The sequence below is a fragment of the Callorhinus ursinus genome, unplaced genomic scaffold (genome assembly GCF_003265705.2).
Source record: "Callorhinus ursinus isolate GAN/ISIS: 27379988/994484 unplaced genomic scaffold, GSC_fseal_2.0 scaffold6, whole genome shotgun sequence".
Classification (NCBI taxonomy): Eukaryota; Metazoa; Chordata; class Mammalia; order Carnivora; family Otariidae; genus Callorhinus; species Callorhinus ursinus.
This window is the reverse complement of record NW_027397068.1, coordinates 61,979,365-61,999,138: the sequence shown is the minus strand read 5'-3', so window position 1 is coordinate 61,999,138 and position 19,774 is coordinate 61,979,365. Positions and strand designations below refer to the sequence as shown.

The 19,774-nt window shown below is 34.0% G+C and overlaps 1 protein-coding gene across 5 annotated transcripts in view; it reads right to left on the bottom strand.

Annotated features, from left to right (window-relative positions):
- The window catches only part of STXBP5 (syntaxin binding protein 5), a 174,313-nt gene that overhangs the window by 81,696 nt on the left and 72,843 nt on the right, over positions 1-19,774 (bottom strand). For all 5 annotated transcript variants that reach the window (XM_025866294.2, XM_025866293.2, XM_025866295.2 and 2 more), the window contains exons 8-9: positions 15,283-15,406; positions 4,721-4,799 (exon numbers count right to left, since the gene is read on the bottom strand). In XM_025866294.2, the coding sequence (XP_025722079.1) occupies positions 4,721-4,799; positions 15,283-15,406 (203 nt within the window). The remainder of the gene's footprint in view (positions 1-4,720; positions 4,800-15,282; positions 15,407-19,774) is intronic.

The following is a 19,774-nucleotide window of genomic DNA, read 5'->3' as shown; positions in this document are numbered from 1 at the left end:
ATATGATCTTGGGGATTGGTGGCTAATGTGAATAGAGAGTAGGTTTCATTAAAAAGGAAGTAAAGTGATTAAGAGTACAGACTTAATTAAATCTGGGGTCTTCCTCTTATGACTTGTATGACTTTGGTCAAGTTACTAAATGTCTCCGTTTCAGTTTCCTCATCTATAAGACAAAGGTAATAATACCTGCCTCATAGAATGGTTGCTAAGATTAAATAAATTAAGATGTATAAAACACTTAGAATAGTGTCTGGAACATAGTTAGCACAGTATAAGTGTTATTATGGATTATTACATAGACACAGTTATTTAAGAAAAATCTATAGTTGAGAAGGAAAAAATATATGAGAGCAAGCCTGTATTCTGGGAAAAAAATCTTTGCACGAGGGAGTTTGTTTCTGAGCTTCAGAGTTAGGATTCTCTCATTGGATATACTTCTAGTAGCAGCAGGGGAAACTCAGTGGTACCAAGTTTGTGGATGTTACTGAAATAGACTTTTAGATATTTTCAGGACCAGAATATCACAAATGTACCCTGAGTTTTTATTAGTCTTTTTTTTTTTTTTTTTTTTGGGGGGGAGGGGGGGGTTGGTGCAGGCCAGCAGGGGGGGGGCAGGGGGGGAGGGAAGAAAGAGAATCACCCTGCGTGGAGCCCAATGTGGGGCTCAATCTCACGACTCCAAGAACATGACCTGAGCCAAAATCAAGAGTAAGATGCTTAGCTGCCACCGAGGCACCTGTTTTTTTTTTTCATATTCTTATACAGGCAATCCACCTACAGCTTTTAGTGCACATATGACATTAAAGAAATCATCTACTAAACTAGTTGAAAACAAATTCAGGCACCACAGCTGGGGGGAGCAAATCTGCTTACAGATAAACTTAAATATATTATGTATGCACATGTGTGCATATCAGGGGTGGGGTCAGCAAACTAGGGCTTGCTGCCTGTTTTTTGTTTTTTGTTTTTTTTTTAAAGATTTTATTTATTTATTTGACGGAGAGAGACAGCGAGAGCAGGAACACAAGCAGGGGGAGTGGGAGAGGGAGAAGCAGGCTTCCCACTGAGCAGGGAGCCCGATGTGGGACTCGATCCCAGGACCCTGGGATCATGACCTGAGCTGAAGGCAGACGCTTAACGACTGAGCCACCCAGGCGCCCTTGCTGCCTGTTTTTGTATAGTGTGGCCTGCAAACTGAAAATAATTTTTACATTTTTAAATAGCTGAAAAAAATACACAAAAGAATATTTCATGACACATGAAAATTAAAGGAAATTCAAATTTCAGTGTCTGTAAAGAAGGTTTTATTAGAATACAACTGCATTCTTTCATTTATGAGTTGTCTATGGCTGCTTCTGGGCTACAATAGCAGACTTGGATAGCTGCCAATTGAGACCTGTACAGCTTGCAAAAAGCCTGAAATATTTATTCTCTGACCCTATACACAAATAGTTTGCCATAGTCTGTATTATAAGGAAAGGGAGTGAATTAATCTCGGACATGGTTCTCCAAGTGTGACTAAACTGTCATTTTTAACTGTGATAATATTCACTTTTAGGTTCCCGAACAGAGATGTTCCCCACCAAACTGGTAATTCTTTGAATGGTAGTCCATTTCTTAAAAGACACTAACTTCCTGGGTACCTGGGTGGCTCAGTCAGTTGAGTGTCTGACTCTTGGTTTTGGCTCAGATCATGATCTCAGGGTCATGGGATCAAGCCCCACGTGGGGCTCTCTGCTCAGCACAGAGTCTGCTTAAGATTCTCTCCCTCTACCTCTGCCCCTCCCTGCTTGCGTGTTCTCTCTCAAATAAAATGAGTAAAATCTTAAAAAAAAAAAAAAAAGACACTAAATTCCAATGCTTTATAGTGTAAAACTCTAAGGAGTTCAAGTGAATATCTGTTTGAAAACTTGAATCTAGGGCGCCTGGGTGGCTCAGTTGGTTAAGCGACTGCCTTTGGCTCAGGTCATGATCCTGGAGTCCCGGGATCGAGTCCCGCATCGGGCTCCCCGCTCAGCGGGGAGTCTGCTTCTCCCTCTGACCCTCTCCCCTCTCATGCTCTCTATCTCATTCTCTCTCTCAAATAAATAAATAAAATCTTTAAAAAAAAAAAAAAGAAAAAAGAAAACTTGAATCTACCCTGAGTTGATTCTTGTTGAAAATTTTGCCCCGCCTGTAACTTCTTATGCTGTCTACTAGCGAAATGAAAAATGTAGAAGTAGAGGAAAAAAGGACTATAATTTATCAAACATCTACCACATGCCAAACACATTATATTTCTCTTTCAGGTCTTTACAACAACTTTATTAAGTGGGAATTACTATCCTATGTTCTTCTTCCTTATATTCAGTAACACTATGCTAGGACAAGTAGAAGTGAAACAGGTATGTCCCATGCTTTCACTGAGCTAATATTTAAAGGGGAAGGCATGCATTAAACACATAATTTCATTATTAATGACAAGTACAAATTCTAGAAGGAAAATATACAGCATACTTTGAGACTATATTACTGGGGACCCAACCTGGACAACATGGCCAAAACATCCTCAAAACAGGGATATTATTGCTAAGCTATAAAGGATGAAAGAGAATCTTTCTGCCTAGAATGATTTCTAGGTAAAAAGAAGAAAATGCAGAAGATCTTGAGGAGGGAAGAAAAGCTGTGCTAATAAAATCTGGCAATTTGCTAACATTATCTACTGCTAACCTGAATGCCTTTAGCTGGCACCTGCCCAAGACACTTGCTAGGAACAGGAATGGGTGAGAGTTGACTAGCTTATTTAATAGAGGGTGATTCTGCTGTAGGTGCACTGGGGAGTGCAGTAGTTCTCAACGCTGGCTACACACTGGGAATTCTAGGGAACTGTCTCAAGGAAAGATGTCATGGTGAAAAAAGAACCTTTTAATTTACTGCATGTCTTATCCCAGGTGAAAAAGAAACTGGAAAGCTGGTGAAGACTGTTCTCAGAGAGTGATCCTGTCGATCTATTTAAAGGTATCTACAAAAGCATGCAAAAGAGCTAGGCTTTTTTTTCCGTCTGATCTTACAGAAGAAAAAATATTGCTGCCATCCTGAAGAAACTGAAAACGTAAGTATTACCATTTATAAGAACTGAAAACAGGAATAGGTAAAGCACAGGGAGGAAAAAAAAAATCTTCCTTGGACTTTTATCTTTGTTGCCAATCAGTATTTGTTAAAATGAATAGGTAATTCAGAAGACAATAAGCACTGTTAATTTAAATGTTTAGACAATTCATTTGATGATGATTCATTTGAATTCATATAAGCTAGAAACAGGTTTTTTTCTGGTTCCCCACACACACTTTTTTTTTTTTTCGCTGTCATTGCTTTTCCTACTTACATTCCTTTGCCATACAACAAATTATGGCAAAAAAATCAATTGGTAGTAGGAAGTTTCCTAGAAACAATAAGAGCAGCTACTTATAGAAAGTTTATTATGTACCCAGCACTCTGTAAAATGTTTTCAATACATGACTGTCTCACTTAAATCATAACAATGACGTTCTGACCTATATCATATTCATGTCGTGAGGAAACTGAAGCACAAAGACATCAAGTAACTCTATGCCAAAGGTCACAAAGTGAGGGTGCCACAGTCAATTAAACAGATGCCACTCCTTTTGGAGTTCACTCAACCTCTTTTCGGAACACAATATATCTTCTGAATCCCAGAGGAAGGCTAATGAGGATCAAGGACAAGTAATAGCAATCTTAACAATTCTTCAGCCTACTGTCTTTTCTCAAATGAAAAAAGGGCTGAAAGGATTATGATTAGAAGAAGGGCAAATTACAAAGGGAAGTGGGCCAGTTATAACCACCAGTGGTCATAAACTGGTATATAAAAACATAAATCAGTGGTTCTAAACTTCCATGCATCAGAATCTCTTGTGGGTCTAATTAAAACAGATTGGTTGGCTCCAGCCACAGATAAGAGTGTCTGATTGAGAAGGTCTGGGGTGGAGTCCGAGAATTTGCATTTCTAACAGGTTCTCAGCTAATGCTGCTGGCCCAAGGACCACAATCTGGGAACCGATGCACTATCTACACTACATAAGTTCACTCTCTCACACAGCTATATTAAATAAAACCACACACTTTTCCCAGGGAACTAGAACACAAATAAAAGGCTTCTTTAGGGGTTAATGAAATGTGGCATTTTCAAAGAAACATTTACAATGTTTTTCCTTTATTATATTTTTAAACATTTGGTGCATATAAAAATATAAAATACAACTGACAAATTTCCTTTAATATTAAACTGTATGTATTTTTGTAATTGCCAAATATTCTTATGAGATTTAATTTTTGAAGAATACAGCTAACTTTCATAATTAAAATATATAGCATAAATAGGTTAAGCTTTAAATATTTTTTCACTGCTTACTCCACAATTTTCAGTAGTGAATAAACGCCACTTTTACCGAAGACTAATCTAACAGAATGTATAACATTTGACAAGAAAGATTATTCAAACTTTCCAAGATACACTATAAAACTACTAAGACAAAGAGAATACAAAGAAATACTTTATCCTAAACTTACCAATTTTAGTTATTTTGTTAAATAAAGAATGCATAAAATTTAAGACTGAGCTAGACCATTCTAAAGTAGGCTTTAGAATATAATGATAAAACAGCCTTTAGTGCTTTTTGAGTAATTATATTCAATGAAAATTGGCAATGAAGTAAAATCTTACCCAGATCTAGTCGTTTTGAATTCCACCTTGAGGATAGGTTTGCACGGTTCTGGCTTCTTCCCATCCTTTAATTGTTTTCCTAAAATATATTTTCCTTCATTAAATTCTAAAATTCTAAGTTACTCTAAATTCTTATATTGATAGTTTATATATAAAATGAAAGTAAAAATACAATGAAATACACCATGAAACATTTTTAAATGATTTTGAAAGAAGTATTTAATATATTTAAAATAATCAAGTAAATCTGTTTGAAATTCAGGGCTGAAAAGTAAATGAGTAACTTAGTAATGACCTTTATGTGACAAAATTCTTGTAAAAGAAATTGATAGCATTCCCAATGTTCTTAATTGCAGATAAGCAAGCAGAATTATAATTTTCTAAATGAATTCAAGTTTTAAAATAGCTAGATTTGAGGAAAACAAATCTAAATCATGTTTTTCACCCAAGTGTTACAGTTGCAAAATTAAACCCTATGCTAAAAACTTCTTATATTATTCCCCTAAAGTAAAATCATCCATTGTAATGTCCAAAAAGACGGCTAAAATAAACCAACCTCTACAAAATGTGAGACACTCGTAAAGAATTTTATTATTTAAAAAAAAGTTTGATTTCTGCTATTCTACATGTTCATTGTAGAAACAGCTCAGAAAAATATAAAGAAAATAAAACATATCTTCATTTTTAGAGATTAATCATTCTCAACATTAATATATTATTTTTGGAGATCCCAGTCACATGCCCCTATCCCAATACTTCTTTCCCAGCTTTTTACCTCCATAATACACTTAGCTCATTCTAATAAACTTTTGTTTAAAATTTCATTGTTTGTTGTTTGACTCACCAAGAAGAATGTAAATTCTGTGAGAGCAAAATTTTTAAGTGTATATGTGCTTTCTGTTGATGTATCCCTGGTGACAAACATTGTTTGACATATCAGTGGGCACTCAGTAACTATTTAATAAGTGAGTAAATTAATGATTTTTCCTTAGGATTAATTCTTAGGAAAAGGGATATCTAGGTCAAACTGTATTCCAAACAGGTTGTACCACTTCATACTTCCATTAGCTGTTTAAGACCACAGTTCGCCACATTCTTCCCAAACAGTGCTATTTTTTTGTTGTTTTTAAGTGGAAAGGGTATCTAATTTTAATTTGTATTGTTTTAATCTCTTAACAATATTCTTCGACTTTCTGGCCATCTGTATGTCCTCTTTTAAAAATAGCTGATGTCCTTTACCTATGCTTGTATGTTATTTTCTCTACATCTAAAAATAAATTTTATATTCAAAGGTCATTAATACTGTATCCATATGTTACAAACATCTTTCCTAGTGCCATTTATGACTGAATTCTTAGAAAAACTTTAAAACTACACAGAAGTATACATTTAAATAATTAAGTCTTCATTGGTCTTAATCATGTTTCCAGTCAAGAAAACTTGAAATCCTAAAATGTCAATTCTTCTAAAATTAATTCATAAATTTAATATAATTAGAATTCCAACAGCTTTTCTTGGATTTGCACAAAATGACTTTGGAGTTCACATGGTAGACTCATGACCTATGGATAGTGAAGGAAAGTAGGAAAGGAAACGGATTTCCAGAATGACAAAGTAAGGACCTCTGTCTCCCACAAAAACTGAAATACTAGCAAAACAACTAAAGTTAATCACTTCAGAACTCTGGAAAAAACTGAAGGCACAAAACAAGTGGAACATTGTCTACCCAATAGAAATGACTGAACCTTGGTAAGACAGGGAGGACTAGAACATTCTGATGAGGGCTATTCCCATCCTCCCCACTCCCCAGCTAGGTGGCTAGGTAGACATGAATATGCAATAGTATCAGCAACAAAGAGGGCCGAATTTTTTTTTTGCCAATTCCATTAAAACCAGCTTCCCTAAACCACAATCAATATTTTGTCCCAGCACAGCTCCCTGGAAACCTCTATTCCCATGGTGTTGTGGCAATTTCATTTGAGACAGACATCAGCTCAGAGGGACAGAAGGCCTTCCACTTCCAGGGCATCAGGGAAATAATATCACAGCTGCCTAAGGCTGTGGTTTCAGGTGAGTCAAATAAGAGCCTGGGCAAGAATTGAAAGAAAATCCTGAAAAACTGAACACACTCCAGGACTAAAAGGTTGCACACACGTGCAAGGTCATGTGCATGCCCAGAAAATACCTGAGAAAGAAGAAAGCCCCAGTGATTCATCTCTGGTCAACTTTGAAACCTTGAGAAAAGAGGAAGTTTAAAAAAAGTAAAATACAGAAAGTAAAATGAGCTACAATACATACTGCTGGTGGGATCGTTGCCAAAGAGGTACTCATACATGACTGAAAGAAATGTGCAAAGGGTACAGTCTCTTTGGAAGGCAGTGTGAGAACACTTATTAAAAACAGAAATATTTGAAACTTTAATTCTTAGGAAGAGCAATTCTACTCCTAAGCATTTATTCCATAGAAACAAAAGGCACTGGCCTATCAAATATGTACAAGATGGTAACGAGAGCATAATTTATAGTGATCAAGAACTGAAAATAAAGTGAATGCTCATTATGTCGGGATGGCTGAATACTTCGTGAAAAACTGGGAACAGAACTGGCTATTACACGACCGTTAAAATGAAGGAATCAGAGCTATGCCAGATGACATGAAGGGACTTTCTTCAAGGAGAGTAGATTAAAGAAAATACAGAAAAGATTAATATAATTCCATTGTATGCAAAACAATGGCAAAATCCCTCATATTTAAATGTGTGTGTACTAATATACATAATTTTAGGAATATATTTTTGAAGAACACGTGTAAGACTTTTGACATAGTGCAGCTGGTCACTGGGCTGCTAACATGGGGGAAGGCACGAAAAAAAAAAAGGTAGGAAAAAAAGAGGCCTAACTCTGAAAAGTAGTCCCTCACACTGAACAAGGAACACAGAATTTCAACCACTATTTCAATCTGTTCAGAAATATGTGAGCTTTCAGGAAAAGAATTTAAATGGTTGCTCTAAAGGCCAGCATCAGGCCTTTATTCTCCTTCTACTACCCAAAGCTCTAATGGGAGTGTCAGACTGATATAATTTGAGATTACAGACACAAATTTTACATTTATTTTCAAAACTTATTTTTTGTATGCATTTCGCTTTATGAAGTAAACAATTATTCAGTTATAACTCAATTTAACTTATTCCAATATTCACCACCAATCTTTCAGTAGCTAGAACAATTTTTAAGGGAGGGCATTGGGTGGTATATCTACTGAATCTTTACAAGTTTGAGCTTATATATCGCGCATAAAACCTGGCTAGGTACAAAATTCTTAGCTTTTGTCTTGCTCAACAGTCTTCCATGTTCCTCTCTTATGTCCAGTATTTAAACTTGTAATAAAGTTTAAAGTCAGTCTGATTTTTATTTCTTTGTAAGTAAACTTTTTTCCCACCCCCTACAAGGATGGTAACAGAGTAGTTTTATTATCTCTGTAAGTCAAATGTTGCAGTTTTTATAGTGATCTTTCTTCATGAATCTTGCTTGGAAATTAATGAGTCCTTTTGATCGGCATAATCTGATTTCAACTCAGATTTTTAAAATTATGTCACCAATTATTGCTTACATTCCAGAAAGGCAATTTACTCATCTGTAATCCTAGACTAACCATTCTCTAAATCAAATAAAGTAATAAGGCACTTGCTAAGATTTTTATAAAGCATATGTAAATTAAAGGATGTTTAGAAGATCACCTGATTTCACCACTAGATGTCATTTTACTTGTTACTTGCTGTGTCCCTGAGCAGCAAAAACCTGCGCTTACTCAACTGGTGCTTGTTCAAACACCTGTGAACTACCTTGGTAAGTTGTTTAAAAGAGCTGGTTAATTATAAAACAACTTAATAAATCATATAAACCTCAAAGTCACATCTGATTTCTTATCTTTTACTATGCCCTGCTTCCCATTCCTGTAAACCACCCAGCCACAAAAAAATTGGCCTCAGTTCTGTTGATTAAATTCCAGAATTGTATTCATGTATGTCCCTTTCTTCCCATTTGCTGTCACAATTGAAATCTTCATTATTTATCATTTACAAAAGCTTCTTAATTGGTCTCCCTCTTCTGCCCCCAGCTCTCCTAATGCATCAAAGTAGTATTTCCAAAAGATAAATTTTATGTTTCTCATTGTAAAATCATTTAGGTCTCCATCAGGATGTCCAAACTCTTTAGCATACTACAATACATATTTTTGCCTCCATATGCAGTTCTGCCATTGTTTCCTGCATCTTTCCCAAAGGTATTTTAAACTCTGGCCATATTAAACAATTAGCAGTTTTCTAAGAATACCCTGCTTTTGATTATGTCTTTGTATCTTCTAACTAAAATAACCTTGCTCTGCTCTTTCCCATCTTATCACTCCCCACTCATCCTTTAAGACCAAGCCCATATAACTTGAATTTGTGAAATCTTCCTACACCCTTCATCCAAAAGCACACTAATTCTGTTTCCGCAGCATATTATGTATACCTGTATCAGCACTTACAATATGTATTTTAGTAATCCATTAATAGATCATTTTCATTCACTGGATTCTGAGTTCTCCAAGGGGAATATACTTCCAGCATTTAATCTCTGGTACATAGCGGGTGATCAGTAAATGTCTATTGAATGAATGAATGAAGATGCACTAAAAATGAGGATCACTGACAAAAATAAGTGTCTCCTTTGTTTTTAATTTTGATATTTAGAATGTAGAACACATTTTCTAACTGATACAGTTGTTACACAACAATTATGTTTTCAGCCTAGAGCTGGCTCTCCAGTATGGTAGCCACCATTCACACATGGCTATAGAGCACTTAAAATGTGGCTGGTCCAAGTATAAAGTACGCAGATTTCAAAGAGTACAAAAAGGGATGTGAAATATCTCAAGTTTGTAAGTTGATTACATATTTAAATGATATTTTGAGTTAAACATTTATTATTAAAACCAATTTTACCTTTTTAAACTGCTATTCATATAGTTATTAGTAAATTTACAATTACACATGCAGTTTGCATTATATTTTTATTGAACAGTGATGTTCTAGAAAATAAAAGGATTCAAACTGGAGAATGACATTGTTAATAATACTAGTCCAAAATGAGGAGGGTGCTCCTTCTTTAGTAAGTATGAAGACAGAGTTGATTTACAGCTGGACTAGAGACACTTGGATACCTGGTTTTTGACTCTTGGACAAGGGCAGTGGGATTTATGATATGCTTTTTCAAAATCCCAAACTCCCAAAACTCCCCCAGTGACCTCCAGTGTCACAGTTTTACTGATGGCTGGCAACTGGCTTAACTGGTGTGACAAGACTGGCTTGATCAGTGAAAGGGTAAACGGAGTTCCTCAGAAGCTAGATCTAGGTGGTTGGAGCTGAAGACTCAGCACAATCATTGGATACATGTGTCTGTGGGAGCCTGCATGTGCGATGCCTCTCAGAATGCTTACCTGCATTGTGTTTCTCCTGCTGCAGGGTATCCTTTGCCTTTAAATAAAAGTTTTATCTGCATAAAAGTTTTATTTGCATATGTTCTGTAGAGTCTGGTAAGTCCTTTCAAATTCATAAACTGAGGAAAACTTTGAAATGAACTATATAAAGAACTGTAGTATGGTTTTATTATTTATTGAATGTTTTATGCCCAGATGAATCTTAAAAGTAGATTAACAGAAATTTTTTTAGGTCACATCCTTAAAATATTACACTGACTTTTATTTATGTAAAATTTTTTCTTCAGCGACACTTAATAAAGTTCCCCAATCTTGATTTATTCCTTAATAAGTAGATTGATCACACTGATGAATAAGCTCCAGAAGCTAAATTTTAAACTGTCATTTCCTATAATAGACACCTATTGATTTTGACCATCTATCACCTCCACTTCTTTTGAGAATCATCTAATGTTGGTGAAGATGACAATCAGAAAAATGGAACTTTGACACAAACATACCCAGGGTTACAAGGGAGATCCTGTGGTGCCCTGAGCCAGCAACTCACTGAACCATGATGATTACTTCAGGGTAAATGTATGAGCTATGCCAGGACTATCAAGTTCTTCCTTCCTAAATTATTAAAGTTTGTTTGTCAGAGGAAACAGGTCAAACAGAGAGAAGCAGAACTCACCCCTAGGGTTACCACACAGAAATACAAAATTTACAGCCCACCAAGATAAAATGACTTTGCAGTCAACCCACATATTCACAAAACTTTATACCTTAAAAATCACCTTGTACAATCCTGCCATTTTACAGATGATAAAACTAAAGTCCCAGAGAATAGTAATTATCTCCAGAAAGTATTTCCATACATAGCAAAGCTAGAGTTACATTCCAGGTTGTCTCACTGCCAGGAAATGTTCTCTGATATTCATAAAAACCATATTAAAGGGAGCTATCACTCTTTTAGTTAGTAAACAAATCATCTGTTAAGTATTTCAGACACACAAATGAAAACTTCCTGAAAAAAAATACAACTATCAATCATTTTTATATGCATTGCAAAATTATCCAATATTATATCAAAAAATTATCTTAAATGAATCAAAATATTTTCCTTTGCTGGCTATTTTATCATCACTATCTAGATAACTGCTCTGCCCCTCAGAATAAGAGTTTGCTATCAAACAACTTGAGCAATGAAAGATGACATCCAAGGATAAACTGAACATAGCTAACAAATCTGGAGAACTGTCTTAGGATTCAATTATAGTTCAAGGCCATCATTCCTCAAAGTGTATTTCATAGAGCACTGGAGAACCAGAAGATGTTCTCCGAATAAAAGACATTAAAGTCAAATAAATTTGTGAAAAGCCACATAAATGTATATATAAACCAGTATAATAAATATTTATATATGTGTGTGTGTATATATATATTCTCCCTCTTAGAAATTCATAATACACATTAAAAGTTAATAAGTCTTAATGTTGAAGAAAATGCTCAACTTTAATTCAGCATTTCCAAATCTTTGACTATAACATGGCTTTTCACTGAAAAATTCATTAATATAAGAAAAATTAATATGTGAAATATATTTTGGGGAACACTAACAATCTTTCAGTCGTAGCCTACCAAATTAATAGCATATGCAGACTTATATTTATTATGATCACATATGTATAGCACATCACAATTTTCAGGTACTTTCACTTACATTTTGCTTATTTAATCCAGGATGTAGAACTGTGCCTATTACATGGTAGATCCAATATTTGTTGAATAAATAAGAATAATCTCCATAACAACCATATGAGAAGATTAAATTTAATTATCTCCATTTATAGATGAGAAGGCTGAAGTTCAGAAAAGTTAACTGACTTCCCAAAAATCATAGACTCAGAGATTATGGAACCAGGGCTTGACCACAGGTCTTCTGGTTTTAAAACCCCATGTTAGGCTGATGTAATATCATGTCTTCTGAACAGATTATTCAAGGACATCTTAAACTATTCTCAACACTAAACATCACATAATGAAGTACTGGTAGGAGTCTTAAAGTACAATTAGTTCCTAGCTATCAAGGTAATACTTACAAATGTTTTTTTAAGAAAATACTCAAACAACCATTAAATAGGTTTAAATTAGAAAAAAACCCAAAATGGAAAAAAATTTAAGTCTAGTATAAAGTAATTTACCCTAACTGCCAGAAAGGAAAAGCAAGAGATCACAACAGAAGATAGTCATGAGAAAATAATCCTAAATTTCAATCCATCAAAGCAGACATTAGTATACCAAAATTATATACCATCAAGTATGGATATATATGGAATACATGACACCTTGTCATGGCATGAAAAACACATTTTTGTACTTTAATGTGTAAAAATGCACTTAGTTTTGTCACTGAAATCAGCTATCAACATAAATTTAACTCTGGTAGGTTACCTACCACTAAAAATAAGCAGTAAACATTACTATCAAAAATAATTCATATTTTATAAATAGAGTACATCTGATCATCTACATTTTTAGACCGCTATAATATGCAATAAATGCCATCCTACTTAACACCTGCCGCAGAAAAAATTTATTTACATTTTGTTTGGATTTTAATTTTGAAAAAAAATACTAAATCAAATATTCTTTGTCTTGTTTAAAAATAATTTTAGCTAGTGACCCTCTTTTGCTAAGATACTATAAACTCTACAGAAACTTACTTATTCCACTTCTCAGAGTCTGCTCCCAAAGATCTAAGTTTTTGATATAAAGAGAGGTCAAGATTAAATAGAAAAGTCACCATTTGGCAATTACCACAATAAAATTAACCCAGCCAAGAAACAACAACAGGTGCTAAAATCAGAGGATAAAAGTTTGAGGAGGAACAGTATGTTGAAAGAGTCTCAAAAGTACATCCTTCAAATCCAAATATTTATTGATTACAAATACAAATCAAAAAGTTATCAATTTCAAAGGAAAAAGAACATTATAATAGAGAAATCTAACAGACAGAAGTTTAATCAAGGGATCAAGGTATAAGACACCATCAATTTGGACAAATCAAACACAAGTTCCACTTGAGAGGCAGCAAAAAGAATGTATCAATCATTTTAAGATATTCCAAACCTGATTCTAAGCATGAAAAACCATCAGACAAAACCAAATGTGGGCACATTCTATAAAATAATTGACCTAGAATATTCAAAATTTGTCAGTTATGAAACTCAAGAAAAGGCTCAAGAACTGTTTCAGTTTGAAACAACTAAATGTAATCTGCATATAGACCCTTTTGATAAAAGGCAAAACTTGGTGATACAGGATAATGTTCTTATTGTAAAAAAATAGATATTGGAATATTCTGGGGTGACTGGGCAGTATGTCAACAACTTACTCTCAAGTGATTCAAAAGAAAAAAAAGTACCATTTTTATAAAAAAAGATAAAAATTTAGATAGACAAAACTGCAAAGCCAATGTTACATATTTCTACTGCCTTTGATACTAGGTTCATTTTCTCTGAATTTGAAATGAAAGCTTTTAAGAATAATCATCTTTTTTGTTTTCAGGATTCTTAGGTTCTAGAGGTCTTAGGAAATCCTAAAATTTATGGTAATTCTCAGGTGTATCACCAAGAATGAAAGAATGAATAAAGAATGAAAATATATTAAGAAAAACTGAAACCTCAATCATAAGGGCTATCTATCCCCTGGATGCATGCATAAATAGACCCATAGCAAATTTAAAATTAGGGCTTTTCCAGATGACTGCAACCACAAGGCAACAGTAAAGTATACTAAAATGTGTGGCTTTATGAATTACTATTTTTTTCTAAAAAACAAACAACTCTAAAAACCCATCCTGCCACAGATAAATATTTAATTTTACTATTTCTTTAATTTCTACATTGCAATTATTCAGAATGGACCAATACTTTTTTAAATTGGGCACTGATAATTTTAAAGCAAACAATGAAATATTAGCAATACCACAAGGATATTCTTCAACAGACTACCAATGTAAAGAACAGTTCCTTTAATCTCCCTAAATCCACTGGTTAAGAGTCTCTTAGGGTGGATGGAGAATGCAGATTAATAAAGAAATGCAAATTCCTAAACTTCAACCAAAACTCAAGGAAGGTCTTCATAATCTGTTCATAAACACCCTAATAAAACTTTAGAGGTTCTATAAATAGCTCTTGCACAGAAAAGAACAAGCAAGCCTGAGACTGCTATCCCTAGAAAGGTTAGCTCTTGGTTGGCATCTGGTAACTGGCTTTCAAGATTGTTTCCACCATTCCCAGACTGATAAGGATGGTACACTGTGCCTAAGTTGTTTGTATGAACAAAACAATTCCTGATGAATCCCTGATTTCCTTCTGGTCATCTGAAATTTTGGTGCGTGCTATAAGCAGAAAGTGCTTTGGACTGATTCCAATAAAAACTCTGGGCTCAAATAAGCTTCCACAATAGACAACATTTCACACACCTGGTAATAACTCTGTGCTAAAGGAAGTAAGCATGTCTTGTGTCATTCTACTGGGAAAGGACCATTGGAAGCTTGAGCCTGGCTTCTCCCAGACTTCATCCCATGTACCTTTTCCCTTTGCTGAGTCCTGTGAGTCTTACTAGTAAATCATTAAACCTGGGGTGATCTTGGACACCTTTGATATAATACTTCAATGCATAAAATTACCTTCTGTAGAGTTCAAAGTATTTCTGCAAACTGTTATGTGTGTGTATGTGTATGTGTGTATTAGCAACTTGCAATTGATAACTTTAAGATGACAAAGGCTCAAAGTAAGTCCTGTATCATTCACAAAATTACTTACCTTCTGGACTACTGGACAAACAATATTCAGAATATAATGTACCATTCATTTTCTCAAAGTTCAAATTTGAAATTTCAATTGTAAATACAGTTAATTTGAGATTGTATTACCTGGTTGTTACATTTTATTTCTATATGTATACATATTTTTGATTTCCTCAAAATGAAAGAAAATTCATTCTTATCCTCAAAAACAAATAAATCCAAATGGAAACTCAAAACAGTTTATTGTACATCACAGTTTATGTAGTGTTCAAAAGGAATACGTTCTTACCATGTGGAGTGATTGTCTGTATAGGCTTAGCTGGAGACCTAACATTCCATATAGTCAAGGTGCCATCTGAATGACTGCAAATAAATTGTTTTCCCTCATGATGCCAAGCAACAGAGTGAATAGCCTATAGAAGAGGAGTGAAGAATTCCATTTTTTAGAAACAAAATCTAAAAACCAAGCTATACACAATTGGTATTATAATTTTCACTTTAAACTTTTTCATTATTTTCCAAGCTGAAGTCAACATATTAATTTTACATTCCCATAACCCTCTTTAATGCAAATGAGATTTAATATGGTATTGACACTATTTTAAATTATTTTTACTTTATTCCTTAAGCCAGCATAAGGATGATATAATAGTGATATACGTATTATTGAGTTCAGAAAAACAGAATGTATTCTTATAGATTCTTAGAATAAACTACACCTACACATAAATTACCAAGTAATTACAACCAATATCTCATCAGAAAAACTGGTTGTATTAGACAGAATAATTTTTTTTAAAGATTTTATTTATTTATTTGAGAGAAAGAGAGAATGAGGGGGGTGAAGGGTAGAAGGAGAAGCAGACTCCCTACTGAATATGCCCCACCCAATGCGGGGCTGGATCCCAGGACTCTGAGATCATGACCTGAGCCAAAGGCAAATGCTCAACCGGCTGAGTCACCCAGGCACCCCTAGAACAAATTTTTTAAAATAACTAAAATTTGGAGACAAAAATGTAGATTTGGAATTAGGATCAATTAAAAATACCTCAGATTGAGAGCTTCAAGATATGTTATCCATTTCTCACAGTAATAAGATGATTTTTAAAATCTGAAGGGACACTTTTTTTTTTAAGATTTTATTTATTTGACAGAGATAGACACAGCAAGAGAGGGAACACAGCAGGGGGAGTGGGAGAGGGAGAAGCAAGCTTCCTGCTGAGCAGGGAGCCCAATGCAGGGCTTGATCCCAGGACCCCAAGATCATGACCTGAGCTGAAGGCAGCCACTTAACGACTGAGCCACCCAGGCACCCCTGAAGGGACACTTTTTTGGTTATTTATTTTATGCCTCTGAGCCACTTAAAAACTATCTGAAAAATACTTTTATATGACCAAAGTATATAATCTTTTAGTTTTTTGGTTCTAATATTATTTATTTTGCCTGCAAAAAAAATTTTTTTAAATCATTCTCCTGGGTGATTTCTGCTCTTTAAATTACTTCTTTTCAACTCAAGTTGATAGTTATTAATGGTCAATTGACTTTAAAAGCTGCCCTACTGGAAGGCAGAACTGCTGAGGATAGCACAAAACCATGTAACTGAACCTTAAGAGTTCCACTTACATACAAGTCAACATTTACTATCATCTTCCTCAATGTCCATTTATTTGGGCTCCTCATATGCTTATATATTTATTTATTTATTTATTTTTTATTTTTTTGTCATATGCTTATATATTTAAAACACTATTATGGATATTTTAAAATTTAAATGAAGATGGATAAAGACAATTAGCTGTGTTTCTAAATGCCAATATTTAACTCAATATTTCAAGTTCAAAGTATCTCTAACAAATTTCTAAATAAAATCTTTTATTTATTTATTTTTAAAGATTTTATTTATTTATTTGACAGAGAGAGTGAGAGAGCACAAACAGGGGGAGCTGCAGAGGGAGAGGGAGAAGCAGGCTCCCCCACTGAGCAGGGAGCCCGATGTGGGACTTGATCCCAGGACTCTGAGATCATGACCTGAGCCGAAGGCAGACGCTTAATCAACTGAGCCACCCAGGCACCCCTACAATCTTTTATTTTAAAGATTTATTTATTTTAAAGATTTATTCATTTATTTTTGATAGAGAGAGTGCAAGCACACAGGGGACGGGGAGAGGGAGAGGGAGAGAGAATTTCAAGCAGACTCTGCGCTGAGCATGGAGCCCAACATGGGGCTCGATCTCACAACCCTGAGATCATGACCTGAGCTGAAATTATGAGGCAGAAGCTTAACTGACTGCGCCACTCAGGCACCCCCTAAATAAAAGCTTACTCAACAGTAATAAGCTTATTCCAAGATACATATATGACATTCCATAAACTCAATCTTAAAATAATCCCTTAATAGCCTTAACAGATGAAATTATTTCTGTAAAATATAAGTAGAGCTAAGGAGCTATACAAAGCTTTTAAATATTTTTTTAAGGTGATAAGGGAAATACATGAGAGATCTTCAGTGTTGTCTGGAATATATAAATAAAAACATTCTAATCTTATCCTATATATAAATGTATATCATATACATAAATATATAATATTTATAGAGAATTACTATTTTTACTTTGCTAAAGAAAATCATATACACTTTTGTTTAAAAGTACCATTTACTTTAAAGATAGCATTAAATTTTTAACTATTCCAAAAGTAAATACTAATTATAGGGACCAGTGGTTCATAATTATTTTGGATAACAGAGACAAACAAATGCCAGAAAAATACTCCATAAAAGAATAACCAAATACAAACTTATGCATGCAATAAATATACATGATTTTTTCAATAATTTCTGCAATTTTCTAAATACAAATTCAACTTCATACAAGATATCACTTTTTTCTAATAGTCTCTTTAATACCACTGCATATAATACTACACATATGCTACTTAAGTATGTCTGTATTATATGTATACATGTATACATTAAGTATAGCATATGGGTAAGTATACTGATATACAAATAAGTAGTACATATGTAGCATTATGTATATATATAAAGTATGTGTATAATATATAACACATATAAACTATATATGTATAAAACACGCAGTTTGGGGCGCCTGGGTGGCTCAGTCGGTTGGGCGACTGCCTTCGGCTCAGGTCATGATCCTGGAGTCCCGGAATCGAGTCCCGCATCGGGCTCCCTGCTCAGCAGGGAGTCTGCTTCTCCCTCTGACCCTCCCCCCTCTCATGTGCTCTCTCTCTCTCACTCTCTCTCTCTCGCAAATAAATAAAATCTTTAAAAGAAAAAAAAGAATAAAACATGCAGTTTTACTTTTTCTTTAGTCCTTTGGAGAAAATGAAGTAGAAATTTATGTAAACAAAGTGGAAATAGCAAATCTAACTAACCAAATCTGGCACACCTTTACAATCAGAAGGTGGGTTAAGAGCAAAACTGAATAATCCATGGGAGACGATATGAGATATAAAGTAGGTACCATCAACTAGGGTTGAGGAATTTTTATGTCAATTGGCTTACTTTTCCAAGATATGCAATTTCCAGATGATTCTTAAGAGGTGACTTGATTTTTAAAAAATGGGATACTATATATACAGATGAAGGGAAATAGGAGAGATCAAGGGCAAAATGAATGGAAACTAACATACTAAACAAGAGATATACAAAAGTTGTAGAGAAACATGATGAATTCAGGATAGAGAAAAAATGTAGAGAAAAAGGAGGGAAGATGATATAGCTATTGGCATAAGCCACAGGAGCAATATATACAAATCTAAAAATATTTCTTTAAAAGATGCAGTGTCTAACAAGAAATCATAACTGTAATAAAGCTCATGAGGCAGTTAATGGATTAACAGTATGACAGTATTCTCATCTGTGAAAATTAAAAGAAAAGCATGAGCACTGCCTACTCTGATACATTTTTTAAAACTATGAGATCTAATTATTTGGCTTTGGCAAAAGTAGTACGTATGATGCTTTGTGATATTCTTATCAATTAAGAGGGCATCTTTAAAAATAATTTTCTGGAAAGAAATTTTCTGGCTATTTACCTATCAAATTTTATACTAATTCAAAATACTGGGGAAATTAAATAAATTCCCTATTTACTTGTTTTGCAAACTGAGCAGTATGATTAGAATCACTTCATAGTAAAAGTATATGAATCTTAGTCCAGCTATTCCTACATTATACATAAACTGATTAACATTTATAGCAGACTTACACCAAAAATAATTTCTTTTCCCCTAGAAAATAAGATCTTAAAATTATATTCAAAAGCATCATTGATTGCTAGTATAATTACTATTCCTAAAACCTTAGAAAATGTCACCGAAATGACAAAAGAAAAAAATTTTATAAGACTTTGATTTTAAATTATAATACTTGCAAATACATGGAAAGGAAATACTGAAAACACTCTTCTCTCATGTTATCAAATAATAAAGTGAATGCTGAGAGTACTGGATGAATTATTTCTTGTATATATGAATAATACATTAAATTGTACAGTTTTGGCCCTAGTATTTTAACTTATGAACATTTTAATATTATTTCCATTGTAGAAGGGAGACAACAGTAATACTGTTTGAGTAAGATAATCATAGAACAACACACTTTTGTAAAATGGTTGATAAAATTATTATATATTGGATATTAAGTGATTTATAGCTTCTCCTCTCTAAAGATGTTAACAGGCATAAACTGAAAACACTGCCATTTCCATTAAAAATAAAACCCAAATGAAACTCTTCCAGATATTCTGAAAATGTAA